Below are 13906 nucleotides of genomic sequence, written 5' to 3'. Positions count from 1 at the left end.
CGCCTGCCTTTACACGCACATGAACTTTAATGACATCCCAGTCTTAGTCTGTAGGGTTCAATATTGAGTTGGCTCCATCCTTTGCACCTATAACAGCTTCAACTCTTCTGGGAAGGCCGTCCACAAGGTTTAGGAGATGTGTCTATGGGAATGTTTGACCATTCTTCCAGAAGAGCATTTGGTGAGGTCAGGCAACTGATGTTGGACGTGAAAGGCCAGCTCACGGTCTCCACTCTAATTCATCCCAAAGGTGTTCTATCGTGTTGAGGTCAGGACTCTGTGCAGGCCAGTCAAGTTCCTCCACCCCAAACTCGCTCATCCATGTCTTTATGGACCATGCTTTGAGCACTGGTGCGCAGTCGTGGCTCCGCCCTTTGCAGCTATAACAGCTTCAACTCTTCTGGGAAGGCCGTCCACAAGGTTTAGGAGTGTGTCTATGGGAATGTTTGAACATTCTTCCAGAAGAGCATTTGTGAGGTCAGGCCTGACTCGCAGTCTCTGCTCTAATTGATCCCAAAGGTGTTCCATCGAGTTGAGGTCAGGACTCTGGGCAGTCAAGTTCCTCCACCCCCAAACTTGATCATCCATGTCTTCATGGACCTTGCTTTGTGCACTGGTCCAAATCATTTGGTGGAGGGGGGATTATGGTGTGGGGGTTGTTTTTCAGGGGTTGGGTTTGGTCCCTTAATTCCAGTGAAGGGAACTCTTAAGGCGTCAACATACCAAGACACTTTGGACAATTTCATGCTCCCAACTTTGTGGGAACAGTTTGGGGACGGCCCCTTCCTGTTCCAACATGACTGCGCACCAGTGCACAAATCAAGGTCCATAAAGACATGAATGATCAAGTTTGGGGTGGAGGAACTTGACTGCCCAGAGTCCTGACCTCAACACGATAGAACACGTTTGGGATGAATTAGAGTGGAGATTGTGAGCCAGGCCTTCACGTCCAACATCAGTGCTTGACCTCACAAAATGCGTTTCTGGAAGAATGGTCAAACATTCCCATAGACACCCTCCTAAACCTTGTGGACGGCCTTCACAGAAGAGGTAAAGCTGTTATAGCTGCAAAGGGCGGGGCAACTCAATATTGAACCCTATGGACAGAGGCGGCTCTATAATTAGGCAAATTAGGCAGTCGTCTAAGGCCTCACACTCCCAGGAGCCTCGCGGCCACCTAATTTGCCCATAGCTCAAGGTCCCTGGGATTGTCCTGCAATTTGTACCATGCCCCAATCTGGAGTCCTGGCGAATCAGAGTCCCGGAATGCCCGCAGGGTGTCTTGGTTCCCGTGAGCAACGCTTTGTATGGCAGCCGTAAACTGGCATCTCTTCCCGGGTGCCCCACACATACATGGAGCTGCGCACTGACCCCACCCCCCCCTCCTCCTCCTGGTGTGATGTTTTCCTGGACACAGAGGAGGGGGCAGGGAGGAAACACGTGCGCGCAGCTCTGTCAGGACAGCGCTGATCTGAGGTCTTTATTAATGAGCGAAAAGTGAGACTTGCAGGGGAGGGGGGGGGGGGGGGTAAACATACAGTACACTTGGAGTGGTTTGGGGAAAGGATATGTGGGCACTTTAGGATTGTTGAGGACTTGGTTCTACAAGAGGGGATGGATATGAAATCTGTCCCCCCTCACCCCCCAGCACAAGTCTTTTCCCCTCATAAAGCACCCCCTAGCACATATCCCCCTCTTCCCCCTCCCCCCCAATCAAAAAGATGATGTCTGTGGCTCTAGTGTTTGGGAGCTGCTGCATCAATGTGAGAATTTGCTTGTCATTACCAATCTCTGCCCGTATCTTGTTTTATCTCTGCAATCTCTGATGTCTCCTGTTTTTACCTCTGCAGTCTCTGACCATCTCCTGTATCATGTCCGCAGTCTCTGACCATCTGCTGTATCATGTCCGCAGTCTCTGACCATCTTCTGTATCATGTCTGCAATCTCTGACCATCTCCTGTATCATTTCTGCAGTCTCTGACCATCTCCTGTATCATGTCTGCAGTCTCTGACCATCTCCTGTATCATTTCTGCAGTCTCTGACCATCTCTTGTATCACGTCTGCAGTCTCTGACCATCTCCTGTATCATGTCTGCAGTCTCTGACCATCTCCTGTACTATGTCTGCAGTCTCTGACCATCTCCTGTATCATGTCTGCAGTCTCTGACCATCTCCTGTATCATTTCTGCAGTCTCTGACCATCTCTTGTATCACGTCTGCAGTCTCTGACCATATCCTGTATCATGTCTGCAGTCTCTGACCATCTCCTGTATCATTTCTGCAGTCTCTGACCATCTCTTGTATCACGTCTGCAGTCTCTGACCATATCCTGTATCATGTCTGCAGTCTTTGACCATCTCTTGTATCATGTCTGCAGTCTCTGACCATCTCTTGTATCATGTCTGCAGTCTCTGCCCATCTCTTGTATCACGTCTGCAGTCTCTGACCATCTCCTGTATCATGTCTGCAGTCTCTGACCATCTCTTGTATCACGTCTGCAGTCTCTGACCATATCCTGTATCATGTCTGCAGTCTCTGACCATCTCCTGTATAATTTCTGCAGTCTCTGACCATCTCTTGTATCACGTCTGCAGTCTCTGACCATCTCCTGTATCATGTCTGCAGTCTTTGACCATCTCTTGTATCATGTCTGCAGTTTCTGCCCATCTCTTGTATCATGACTGCAGTCTCTGACCATCTCCTGTATGTCTGCACATTCTCAGACCTTTTTCTGTATCATGTCTGCACAGTCTCTGACCATCTCTTGTATTATGGCCGCACAGTCTCTGACCATCTTCTTTATTGTGTCTGCAGTCTCGTGGAAGGGGGGCTACAGAGGAGTCAAGAGCTGGAGCACTGCTAGGATGAGGGTCACAGGAGGAGTCGGAAATGTGTGGACCATGGAGAGCATAATATAGGATAAAACTAGAGCCACCAAGCTGGAGCCCTGAGAGGACTGTCTGGCCTGAGCCCTGCACCGGTGCACCTGGGAGGAGGTCAGTGACAGCCTGCAAGGATAGTCTGATGGGGGTCAGTGATGTAGGAGGGAGGGGGGAGTGAATACAGGGTGTACAGGTATGTCCCCTTTAAGAAGCGGTGCTGGAGGCGCGCATGCACACCCACTGCAGTCTCTGATGTCCACCGGGTGCCCGCGATCGGGTCACAGAGAGGGTAGAACGGGGAGATTCTTTTTCAAACAAAGCATTTCCCCATTCTGCCTAGCGACAGAACAGAGATTACCGCTACCTGTCATCAAGAGCTGTGATCGCTGTCATGTGTGTTGAAGCCCCTCCCCCTCACATTTAAAATCACTCCCTAGGACACACTTAACCCCTTCACTGCCCCCTAGTGGTTAACCCCCTTCCCTGCCAGTGTCATTTACACAGTAATCAGTGCATTTTTATAGTGCTGATCGCTGTATAAATGACAATGGTCCCAAAATAGTGCCAAAAGTCTCCGATGTGTCCGCCACAATGTCGCAGTCCCGATAAAAATCGCAGATTGTCACCATTACCAATAAAAATGCTATAAAACGATCCCCTATATCGTAGATGCTATAAATTTTGCGCAAACGAATCAATATATGCTTATTGCAGGGTTTTTTTTTACCAAAAATATGCCTACGGACTAAGAATGGGGTGACATTAAAGTTCATGTGCGTGTAAAGGCAGCTGTCCCAATACTTTTGACAATATAGTGTATATGTACATATGATAGCTCTATAAACAATTGTAATGAGTATGATTTATAACTTATGGTTCATGTCTGTCCGATGAAGAGTACTGTGAAGCTTCTCACTCTGCAAAGTCCGCAGCTGAAGAAGGTGATTTCTGGTAGCCACATGACTGAAGGTATCTTTTCTCTGGGAGGGAGCACACTAAGAACATTTATAGCATGGATGTGATCTCCTTGTATAGGTCTTCTACATGTCCAATATATTCTAGAACCCGAGCCATGGGGGGCTAGACACTGGTTGTGTTGGTATTGGTGGTGTTGGTGGCATTGGTGGTGTTGATGTTGTTGATATTGATATTGTTGGTAGGGTTGGTGGGGTTGGTAGGGTTGGTAGGGTTGGTGGGATTGGTAGGGTTGGTGGGATTGGTAGGGTTAGTAGGGTTGGTAGGGTTGGTGGGGTTGGTGGGGTTGGTAGGGTTGGTGGTGTTGGTGGGGTTGATAGGGTTAGTAGGGTTGGTAGGGTCGGTAGGGTTGGTAGGGTTAGTAGGGTTGGTGGGGTTGGTAGGGTTGGTAGGGTTGGTGGGGTTGGTGGGGTCGGTGGGGTTGGTAGGGTTGGTGTTGTTGTTGTTGATGTTCTCAATTTCCTCAATCGTCTTTTCTTCAAATTGGAAGTTCAGCTGAGGCTTCAGAATTCCCCATATTCCCTCAGCGCCCCCTTCTCTGGGAAAAAAGACAAGATATAGTGAGGGGAACACGGCACAGGAAACTTTCATCCACAGTCTGCTCACTTCATTCATATACATTTTTATCACTGCAAGATGGGCAATTTTATCACTCAAACCTGACCACATGTGGGCAACTGGGCGTAATACAAATGCCCCAAAAATCCCAGGAAGAATTTTGGCGGCAATTACCTGCTGTCAAAATGACAGCCAGGAGTTGATGTTTAAATACCATCGCTGCAGAAGCTCCTACTGTCAAAAAATGGACAAGTGTTTATAAACATTGTTCAGACAGGAGGCAGAGAGATACAAAGTAACATTGTTTATAAACATTGATCAGATGGGAGATATAGAGATACAAAGTAGTATTGTTTATAAACATTGTTCAGGTCGGAGATACAGTAGAGCAGGGATATTCAATTAGCAGACCTCCAGCTGTTGCAGAACTACAAGTCCCATTAGGCACAGCAAGACTCTGACAACCACAAGCATGACAGATCCTTCTCCACTACGGATCCCCCCAGATCCTTCTCCACTATGGATCCCCCAGATCCTTCTCCACTATGGATCCCCCAGATCCTTCACTATGGATCCCCCAGATCCTTCTCCACTACGGATCCCCCCAGATCCTTCTCCACTATGGATCCACAAAGATCCTTCTCCACTATGGATCCCCCCAATCCTTCACTATGGATCCCCCAGATCCTTCTCCACTATGGATCCCCCAGATCCTTCTCCACTATGGATCCCCCCAGATCCTTCTCCACTATGGATCCCCCCAGATCCTTCACTATGGATCCCCCAGATTATTCTCCACTATGGATCCCCCAGATCCTTCTCCACTATGGATCCCCCAGATCCTTCTCCACTATGGATCCCCCAGATCCTTCACTATGGATCCCCCAGATCCTTCTCCACTACGGATCCCCCAGATCCTTCTCCACTACGGATCCCCCCAGATCCTTCTCCACTACGGATCCCCCCAGATCCTTCTCCACTATGGATCCCCCAGATCCTTCTCCACTATGGATCCCCCCAGATCCTTCTCCACTATGGATCCCCCCAGATCCTTCACTATGGATCCCCCAGATCCTTCTCCACTATGGATCCCCCAGATCCTTCTCCACTACGGATCCCCCAGATCCTTCTCCACTATGGATCCCCCAGATCCTTCTCCACTACGGATCCCCCCAGATCCTTCTCCACTATGGATCCCCGAGATCCTTCTCCACTATGGATCCCCCAGATCCTTCCCCACTATGGATCCCCCAGATCCTTCTCCGCTACGCATCCCCCCAGATCCTTCTCTGCTACGCATCCCCCCAGATCCTTCTCCACTACAGATCCCCCAGATCCTTCTCCACTATGGATCCCCCAGATCCTTCTCCACTATAGATCCCCCTAGATCCTTCTCCACTACAGATCCCCCAGATCCTTCATCACTATGGATCTCCCCAGATCCTTCTCCGCGATGGATCCCCCAGATCCTTCTCCGCGATGGATCCCCCCAGATCTTTCTCCACTATGGATCCCCCAGATCCTTCTCCACTATGGATCCCCCAGATCCTTCTCCACTACGGATCCCCCCAGATCCTTCTCCACTATGGATCCCCCAGATCCTTCTCCACTATGGATCCCCCCAGATCCTTCTCCACTATGGATCCCCCCAGATCCTTCACTATGGATCCCCCAGATCCTTCTCCACTATGGATCCCCCAGATCCTTCTCCACTACGGATCCCCCAGATCCTTCTCCACTATGGATCCCCCAGATCCTTCTCCACTACGGATCCCCCCAGATCCTTCTCCACTATGGATCCCCGAGATCCTTCTCCACTATGGATCCCCCAGATCCTTCCCCACTATGGATCCCCAGATCCTTCTCCGCTACGCATCCCCCCAGATCCTTCTCTGCTACGCATCCCCCCAGATCCTTCTCCACTACAGATCCCCCAGATCCTTCTCCACTATGGATCCCCCAGATCCTTCTCCACTATAGATCCCCCTAGATCCTTCTCCACTACAGATCCCCCAGATCCTTCATCACTATGGATCTCCCCAGATCCTTCTCCGCGATGGATCCCCCAGATCCTTCTCCGCGATGGATCCCCCCAGATCTTTCTCCACTATGGATCCCCCAGATCCTTCTCCACTATGGATCCCCCAGATCCTTCTCCACTACGGATCCCCCCAGATCCTTCTCCACTACGGATCCCCCAGATCCTTCTCCACTATGGATCCCCCAGATCCTTCTCCACTATGGATCCCCCAGATCCTTCTCCACTACAGATCCCCCAGATCCTTCTCCACTACAGATCCCCCCAGATCCTTCTCCACTATGCATCCCCCAGATCCTTCCACTACGGATCCCCCAATCCTTCTCCACTACGGACCCCCCAGATCCTTCTCCACTATGGATCCCCCAGATCCTTCTCCACTATGGATCCCCCAGATCCTTCTCCGCTATGGATCCCCCAGATCCTTCTCCGCTACGGATCCCCCCAGATCCTTCTCTGCGATGGATCCCCCAGATCCTTCTCCGCGATGGATCCCCCAAGATCCTTCTCCACTAAGGATCCCCCAGATCCTTCTCCACTACAGATCCCCCAGATCCTTCTTAACTATGGATCCCCCCAGATCCTTCTCCACTATGGATCCCCCAGATCCTTCTCCACTATGAATCCCCCCAGATCCTTCTCCACTATGGATCCCCCAGATCCTTCTCCACTAGGTATCCCCCAGATCCTTCTCCACTACGGATCCCCCCACTACGGATCCCCCCAGATCCTTCTCCACTACGGATCCCCCCACAATGGATACCCCCAGATCCTTCTCCACTAAGGATCCCCCAGATCCTTCTCCACTATGGATCCCCCCAGATCCTTCTCCACTACGGATCCCCCACTACGGATCCCCCCAGATCCTTCTCCACTACGGATCCCCCAGACCCTTCTCCACTACGGATCCCCCCAGATCCTTCTCCACTATGGATCCCCCAGATCCTTCTCAACTACGGATCCCCCCAGATCCTTCACTATGGATCCCCCAGATCCTTCTCCACTATGGATCCCCCAGATCTTTCTCCACTATGGATCCCCCCAGATCCTTCTCAACTACGGATCCCCCCAGATCCTTCACTATGGATCCCCCAGATCCTTCTCCACTACGGATCCCCCCAGATCCTTCTCCACTAGGGATCCCCCCAGATCCTTCTCCACTACGGATCCCCCCAGATCCTTCTCCACTACGGATCCCCCAGATCCTTCTCCACTATGGATCCCCTCAGATCCTTCTCCACTATGCATTCCCCAGATCCTTCCACTACGGATCCCCCCAATCCTTCTCCACTACGGATCCCCCAGATACTTCTCCACTACGGATCCCCCAGATCCTTCTTCACTACGGATCCCCCCAGATCCTTGGCCACTACGGATCCCCCAGATCCTTCTCCACTACGGATCCCCCAGAACCTTTTTCACTATGGATCCCCCAGATCCTTCTCCACTATGGATCCCCCCATCCTTCTCCACTACGGATCCCCCCAGATCCTTCTCCACTACGGATCCCCCAGATCCTTTTTCACTATGGATCCCCAAGATGCTTCTCCACTATGGATCCCCCCAATCCTTCTCCACTACGGATCCCCCCAGATCCTTCGCCACTACGGATCACCCAGATCCTTCTCCACTACGGATCCCCCAGATCCTTTTTCACTATGGATCCCCCAGATCCTTCTCCACTATGGATCCCCCCATCCTTCTCCACTACGGATCCCCCCAGATCCTTCTCCACTACGGATCCCCAAGATCCTTTTTCACTATGGATCCCCCAGATCCTTCTCCACTATGGATCCCCCCCATCCTTCTCCACTACGGATCCCCCCAGATCCTTCGCCACTACGGATCCCCCAGATCCTTCTCCACTACGGATCCCCCAGATCCTTTTTCACTATGGATCCCCCAGATCCTTCTCCACTATGGGTCCCCCCATCCTTCTCCACTACGGATCCCCCCACTACGGATCCCCCCAGATCCTTCTCCACTACGGATCCCCCAGATCCTTCTCCACTATGGATCCCCCAGATCCTTCTCCACTATGGATCCCTCAGATCCTTCTCCACTATGGATCCCCCAAGATCCTTCTCCACTATGGATCCCCCAGATCCTTCTCCACTATGGATCCCTCAGATCCTTCTCCACTATGGATCCCCCAAGATTCTTCTCCACTACGGATCCCCCAGATCCTTCTCCACTATGGATCCCCCCAGATCTTTTTCCACTATGGATCCCCCCAGATCCTTCTCCACTATGGATCCCCCAAGATCCTTCTCCATTATGGATCCCCCAGATCCTTCTCCACTATGGATCCTCCCAGATTCTTCTCCACTACGGATACCCCTCAGATCCTTCTCCACTACGGATCCCCCCAGATCCTTCTCCACTATGGATCCCCCAGATCCTTCTCCACTATGGATCCCCCCAGATCCTCCTCCACTATGGATCCCCCAGATCCTTCTCCATTATGGATCCCCCCAGTTGTACTCCCCCTAGTATGTATGATGCATATTCTTAGCCCCCAAGTGTAGAACTTTACATTTATCAACATTAAACCTCATCTGCCACATAGTCGCCCAATTAGACAGAGCATTGAGGTCGGCTTGTAAATTGGAGACATCCTGTAAGGACGTTATCCCACTGCATAGCTCGGTGTCATCTGCAAAGACGGAGATTTTACTTTTGATCCCAGACCCAATATCATTTATAAAGATATTAAAAAGTAAGGGTCCCAGCACTGAACCTTGGGGTACACCACTGATAACCTTACACCATTCAGAGTAATAATCATTAACCACGACTCTCTGAATTCTGTCTTCTATCCATTTACAAACTGATATTTCCAAACCTGTAGACTTTACCTTACACATGAGCCGTGTGTGCGGAAAATCCAAGTATACCACGTCCGCCGCCACCTCTCTGTCCAAGTATACCACGTCCACAGCCACCCCTCTGTCCAAGTATACCACGTCCACCGCCACCCCTCTGTCCAAGTATACCACGTCCACCGCCACCCCTCTGTCCAAGTATAACACGTCCACCGCCCCCTCTGTCCAAGTATACCACGTCCACCGCCACCCCTCTGTCCAAGTATACCACGTCCACCGCCACCCCTCTGTCCAAGTATACCATGTCCACCGCCCCCCTCTGTCCAAGTATACCACGTCCACCGCCACCCCTCTGTCCAAGTATACCACGTCCACCGCCACCCCTCTGTCCAAGTATACCATGTCCACCGCCCCCCTCTGTCCAAGTATACCATGTCCACCGCCCCCCTCTGTCCAAGTATACCACGTCCACCATTACCCCTCTGTCCAAGTATACCACGTCCACCGCCCCCCTCTGTCCAAGTATACCACGTCCACCGCCACCCCTCTGTCCAAGTATACCACGTCCACCGCCCCCCCCCCTGTCCAAGTATACCACGTCCACCGCCACCCCTCTGTCCAAGTATACCACATCCACCACCACCCCTTTGTCCAAGTATACCACATCCACTGCCACCCCTCTGTCCAAGTATACCACGTCTACCACCACCCCTTTGTCCAAGTATACAACGTCCACCGCCACCACTCTGTCCAAGTATAGCATGTCCACAGCCACCCCTCTGTCCAAGTATAGCATGTCCACAGCCACCCCTCTGTCCAAGTATACCACGTCCACCGCCACCCATCTGTCCAAGTATACCACGTCCACCGCTACCCCTCTGTCCAAGTATAGCATGTCCACAGCCACCCCTCTGTCCAAGTATACCACATCCACCGCCACCCCTCTGTCCAAGTATACCACATCCACCGCCACCCCTCCTTCCAAGTATACCACGTCCACCGCCACCCATCTGTCCAAGTATACCATGTCTACCGCCACCCCTCTGTCCAAGTATACCACATCCACCACCACCCCTCTGTCCAAGTATACCACGTCCACCGCCACCCATCTGTCCAAGTATACCACGTCCACCGCCACCCCTCTGTCCAAGTATACCACGTCCACCACCACCCCTCTGTCCAAGTATACCACGTCCACCACCACCCCTCTGTCCAAGGTTGTACTTACCTCCTCATAAAAAGAAATCAGGTTTGTCTGACAACTTCTGTCTTATATTTTTTTCTTGCAAGAACCCATCTATGTGGTCTTTTATTAATCTCTCCAGTATCTTCCCAAATATAGAAGTTAAACTAACAGGTCTATAGTTACTTGGTAAAGACTTTGTTCCCTTTTTAAATATAGGCAACACGTTGGCCCTGCGCCAATCCAGTGGTACTAGCCCTATCATTAATGAGTCCCTAAAAATGAGATACAATGGCTCTGAAATGACGGAGCTCAATTCTTTTAGGATCCGTGGGTGGATGCCATCTGGTCCAGGTGCTTTATCCACCTTTATTCTGTCCAAATATTTCTGGACCATATCACTTTTGTGTAGTTCCACAACAGCTGGAGGGCCGTAGTTTGAAGATCCCTTTATTAACCCTTAGTTTACCCTAATCAGTCTTTGTTTAGATGGGAAAAAGATAGAGAGATTCATAGGGAGTGTTACATTAGGAACAGAAAGAGCATGGGTCACTTTAAGTAAAGAGCCGCGTGTATCCTAAGATCTAGCTATTAAAGCCCAACTCAGGCTCTGTCCCCGCCGGTGGCCCCTCCCCCCTTAAGGTCCAATCTTGTGATTTGCTGGGTTCCTCCTCTTAGTGGAGGGTGGTACAGGATGATACAGAGCGCAGCACTGATCTGATGATCAGCACTGCTGTCCTCATCAACACACGGCGAGCGCAGGGTGCTGTTCTCAGGGGGTGGGGTCACGACACTCTTACAGATTTTTTCTCAGTCTTGGGAGTTGGCACAGGGCATCATTTAACCCCGAAGATTGAGGGCATCTTGAGGTAAAGGAGATGTACTGCGGTATACGTTGAGGGTCAAAACCAGAGCTGCTTTTTTTTACCCACGCCTGGGGCACATTAAAATGAAGGCCAGCATTGAGATTTAATGAACAGCCCCAGATTACATTATTTTAAAAAGGGTGAGATTTACTATCTAGTGATTTAGACATATGGAGAATGGAAAAATGTGCTTAATTTCGTATACATTTTACTAATTTAGTTTTGTGAATTCATTTCAGAATTCGTTTTGGTTTCATTTCATTTTTTTCATTTTCTAACAAATTCATTTTCAGAATTCGAATTCAAAATCAGTGGAAAATTTATCGACTGATCCAAATTCTGTGTGATGAATAGCTGGTTGCTAAGGAGCAGCCGGGAAGCCGGCCGCCGCGTTCTTAACAACCGATGACTCATCAGCTGTCAGCGGGCTTCCCCCCACTGACAGCTGAATGTAAACAAAAGAATGCAATAAAAAAATAAAAATAAAGGAAGAAAAAACAGTGCAGCCTTCGGGTTTGGTATGGATTTTAATGGGAACCCCACGCCAATTTTTTTTTTTTTAAATGGTGCGGCCCCCCCCCAAATCCATACCAGACCTTTAAACGAGCATGCAGCCCAGCAGGCTAGGAGAGGGGGGGGGGCGAGTGAGAGCTCTCCTTCTACTGAACCATACCAGGCCTCATGCCCTCAACATTGGGGGAGGCTTTGGGGTAGAGCAGGGGCTTTGCCCTCCCGAAACACCTTGTCTCCATGTTGAGAAGGACAAGGGCCTCTTACCCATAACCCTGCACGGTGGTTGTAGGGGTCTGTGGGCAGGGGGTTAATCAGAATTTGTAAGCCACCCCCAGATCCCCCCCCCCCATGTGAATGAGTATGGGGTACATTGTACCCCTACCTATTCACCAAAAAAGCGTCAAAAATAAATAAGAACTCACACGGTCTCTGATAATTACATTATTAAAAAAAAAACAGTCCCCTGAAGTAAATTCCAGTGTCAATCATGATAAATGCCACCTCCGCCGCCGGCCCCGAAGAAAGAAAAAAAGTGGTCCGCACCCGACGAAGGCTCCCACCGCCTGACAGTTCCACCGTCTCACAGTTATTAAATAACTAAGGGGCGGGGGTCACCCGATGACGTTTCCAGGTGACCTCGCCCCATTGTGACGTCATCGACCCAGCATGCTTCCCGTCCTGCTTCTTAACAACCAGCTTTTCTTCACACACGATTCAGATCGGTCGATACATTTATGACCAATTCAAATTCGTATCGTTCAGAAAATTTGGAATTCGTTAGAAAATTAAATGAATTTTAACAAAAAAAACTTTACTCTTGTTATTCAGGAATTCAGATACATCCGAATCTCCGGAAAACCCAAAATTTGGCTGAATTTTGTTCCGGACCGGAAACGAGTTGCACATGTCTACTTCTAAGCCAATTAAAAAAAAATCTATTTTAACATTGATTGTAGATGTACTGTATATGCCTTTAATGACTCTCCCTATTTCCCGTACTTAGCCTCCTGTATATGGTTCTCGGTCTCTTCGCTTTTTGGACGTCTCTGATGAGGCAGCGGTAGATCTCGTGGCTCTTCACTCCACTAAGGGTTGAGGAGACTCTATGGCGACCATCCTTCATTTGCTCCAGGACCTCCACGGTGGAGTTCTCCGATATGTCCTCCTCTCGGCGGTTCAACCAGCGCACAGTGGGAACCTTATACCAGCCTTTGGACACACAACGTACCACTGTGCCATTGTCCACCGTGTCAAACTTCACCGGGGGCTCTTCCTCCTCTGCATGGAGGAAACAAATAAGATATCCAAAAGGTCAGGGTGGACAGTTGAGGTCACAGGGAGGTGAATATACAACATATAGACCTTCTAGAAGAAGAGTTTTGGAAAAACTGGGTTGTTGGGGCTCTTTCTGGTCATCACAAAGGCTAGATTGTCCCCATCACACCGTTATAGGCAAAATGTTGAATTATTGACAATTTACCAAAATTTTAAGACCTCACAGGATCCTCTTCTCAATCTGTAACTGTAATGGTCATGAAATTCTGAATATTAGGAGAGTGGGGGGGGGGGGGGGCATTAGAGTGTAAGCTTCTCTGATGCAGAGACTGATGTGACTGGCTCGGTGTTCTCTGTACAGCACTGCAGTACATGTCAGAGCTATATAAACGTATAATAATAACAATAGTGTGTGCAAGGCTTTTTTTCTCAGAGAATGGGTGCAGGAACTCCCTCCTTCCGAGTCACCTCTTGTGTCCACTCCCTACCCACCTCCAAGCACCATTCCTTGGTTTCACCCCTACCTGCCTCCAAGCACCATTCCTTGGTTTCACCCCTACCTGCCCCTGAGCACCATTCCTTGGTTCCACTCCTACCTCCCTCGAGCACCATTCCTTGGTTCCACCCCCTACCCACCTCTGAGCACCATTCCTTGGTTCCACCCCTACCCACTTCAGAGCACCATTCCTTGGTTCCACTCCCTACCCACATCTGAGCACCATTCCTTGGTTCCACCCCTACCCACCTCCGAGCACCATTCCTTGGTTCCACTCCCTACCCACCTCCGAGCA

The 13906-nt window shown here is 50.2% G+C and overlaps 1 protein-coding gene across 2 annotated transcripts in view; it reads right to left on the bottom strand.

The window, feature by feature from the left end:
* Positions 1-1016: 1016 nt before the first annotated feature.
* Positions 1017-13906, bottom strand: part of LOC143981590 (V-set domain-containing T-cell activation inhibitor 1-like) — a 33796-nt gene continuing 20906 nt past the window's right edge. The window contains exons 4-5 of one of the 2 annotated variants that reach the window (XM_077479566.1): positions 12840-13118; positions 1017-4390 (exon numbers count right to left, since the gene is read on the bottom strand). In XM_077479566.1, the coding sequence (XP_077335692.1) occupies positions 3963-4390; positions 12840-13118 (707 nt within the window). In that variant the 3' untranslated portion in view covers positions 1017-3962. Of the gene's footprint in view, positions 4396-12839; positions 13119-13906 lie in introns of both variants that reach the window. The other variant, XM_077479567.1, reaches the window with a different exon arrangement.

Source organism: Lithobates pipiens, unplaced genomic scaffold (assembly GCF_037356315.1).
Source record: "Lithobates pipiens isolate NorthernLeopardFrog02 unplaced genomic scaffold, aLitPip1_a1.2 Scaffold_16, whole genome shotgun sequence".
Classification (NCBI taxonomy): Eukaryota; Metazoa; Chordata; class Amphibia; order Anura; family Ranidae; genus Lithobates; species Lithobates pipiens.
Note: the sequence above shows the minus strand (reverse complement) of the source record. Positions and strands in the feature narration are given on the sequence as shown.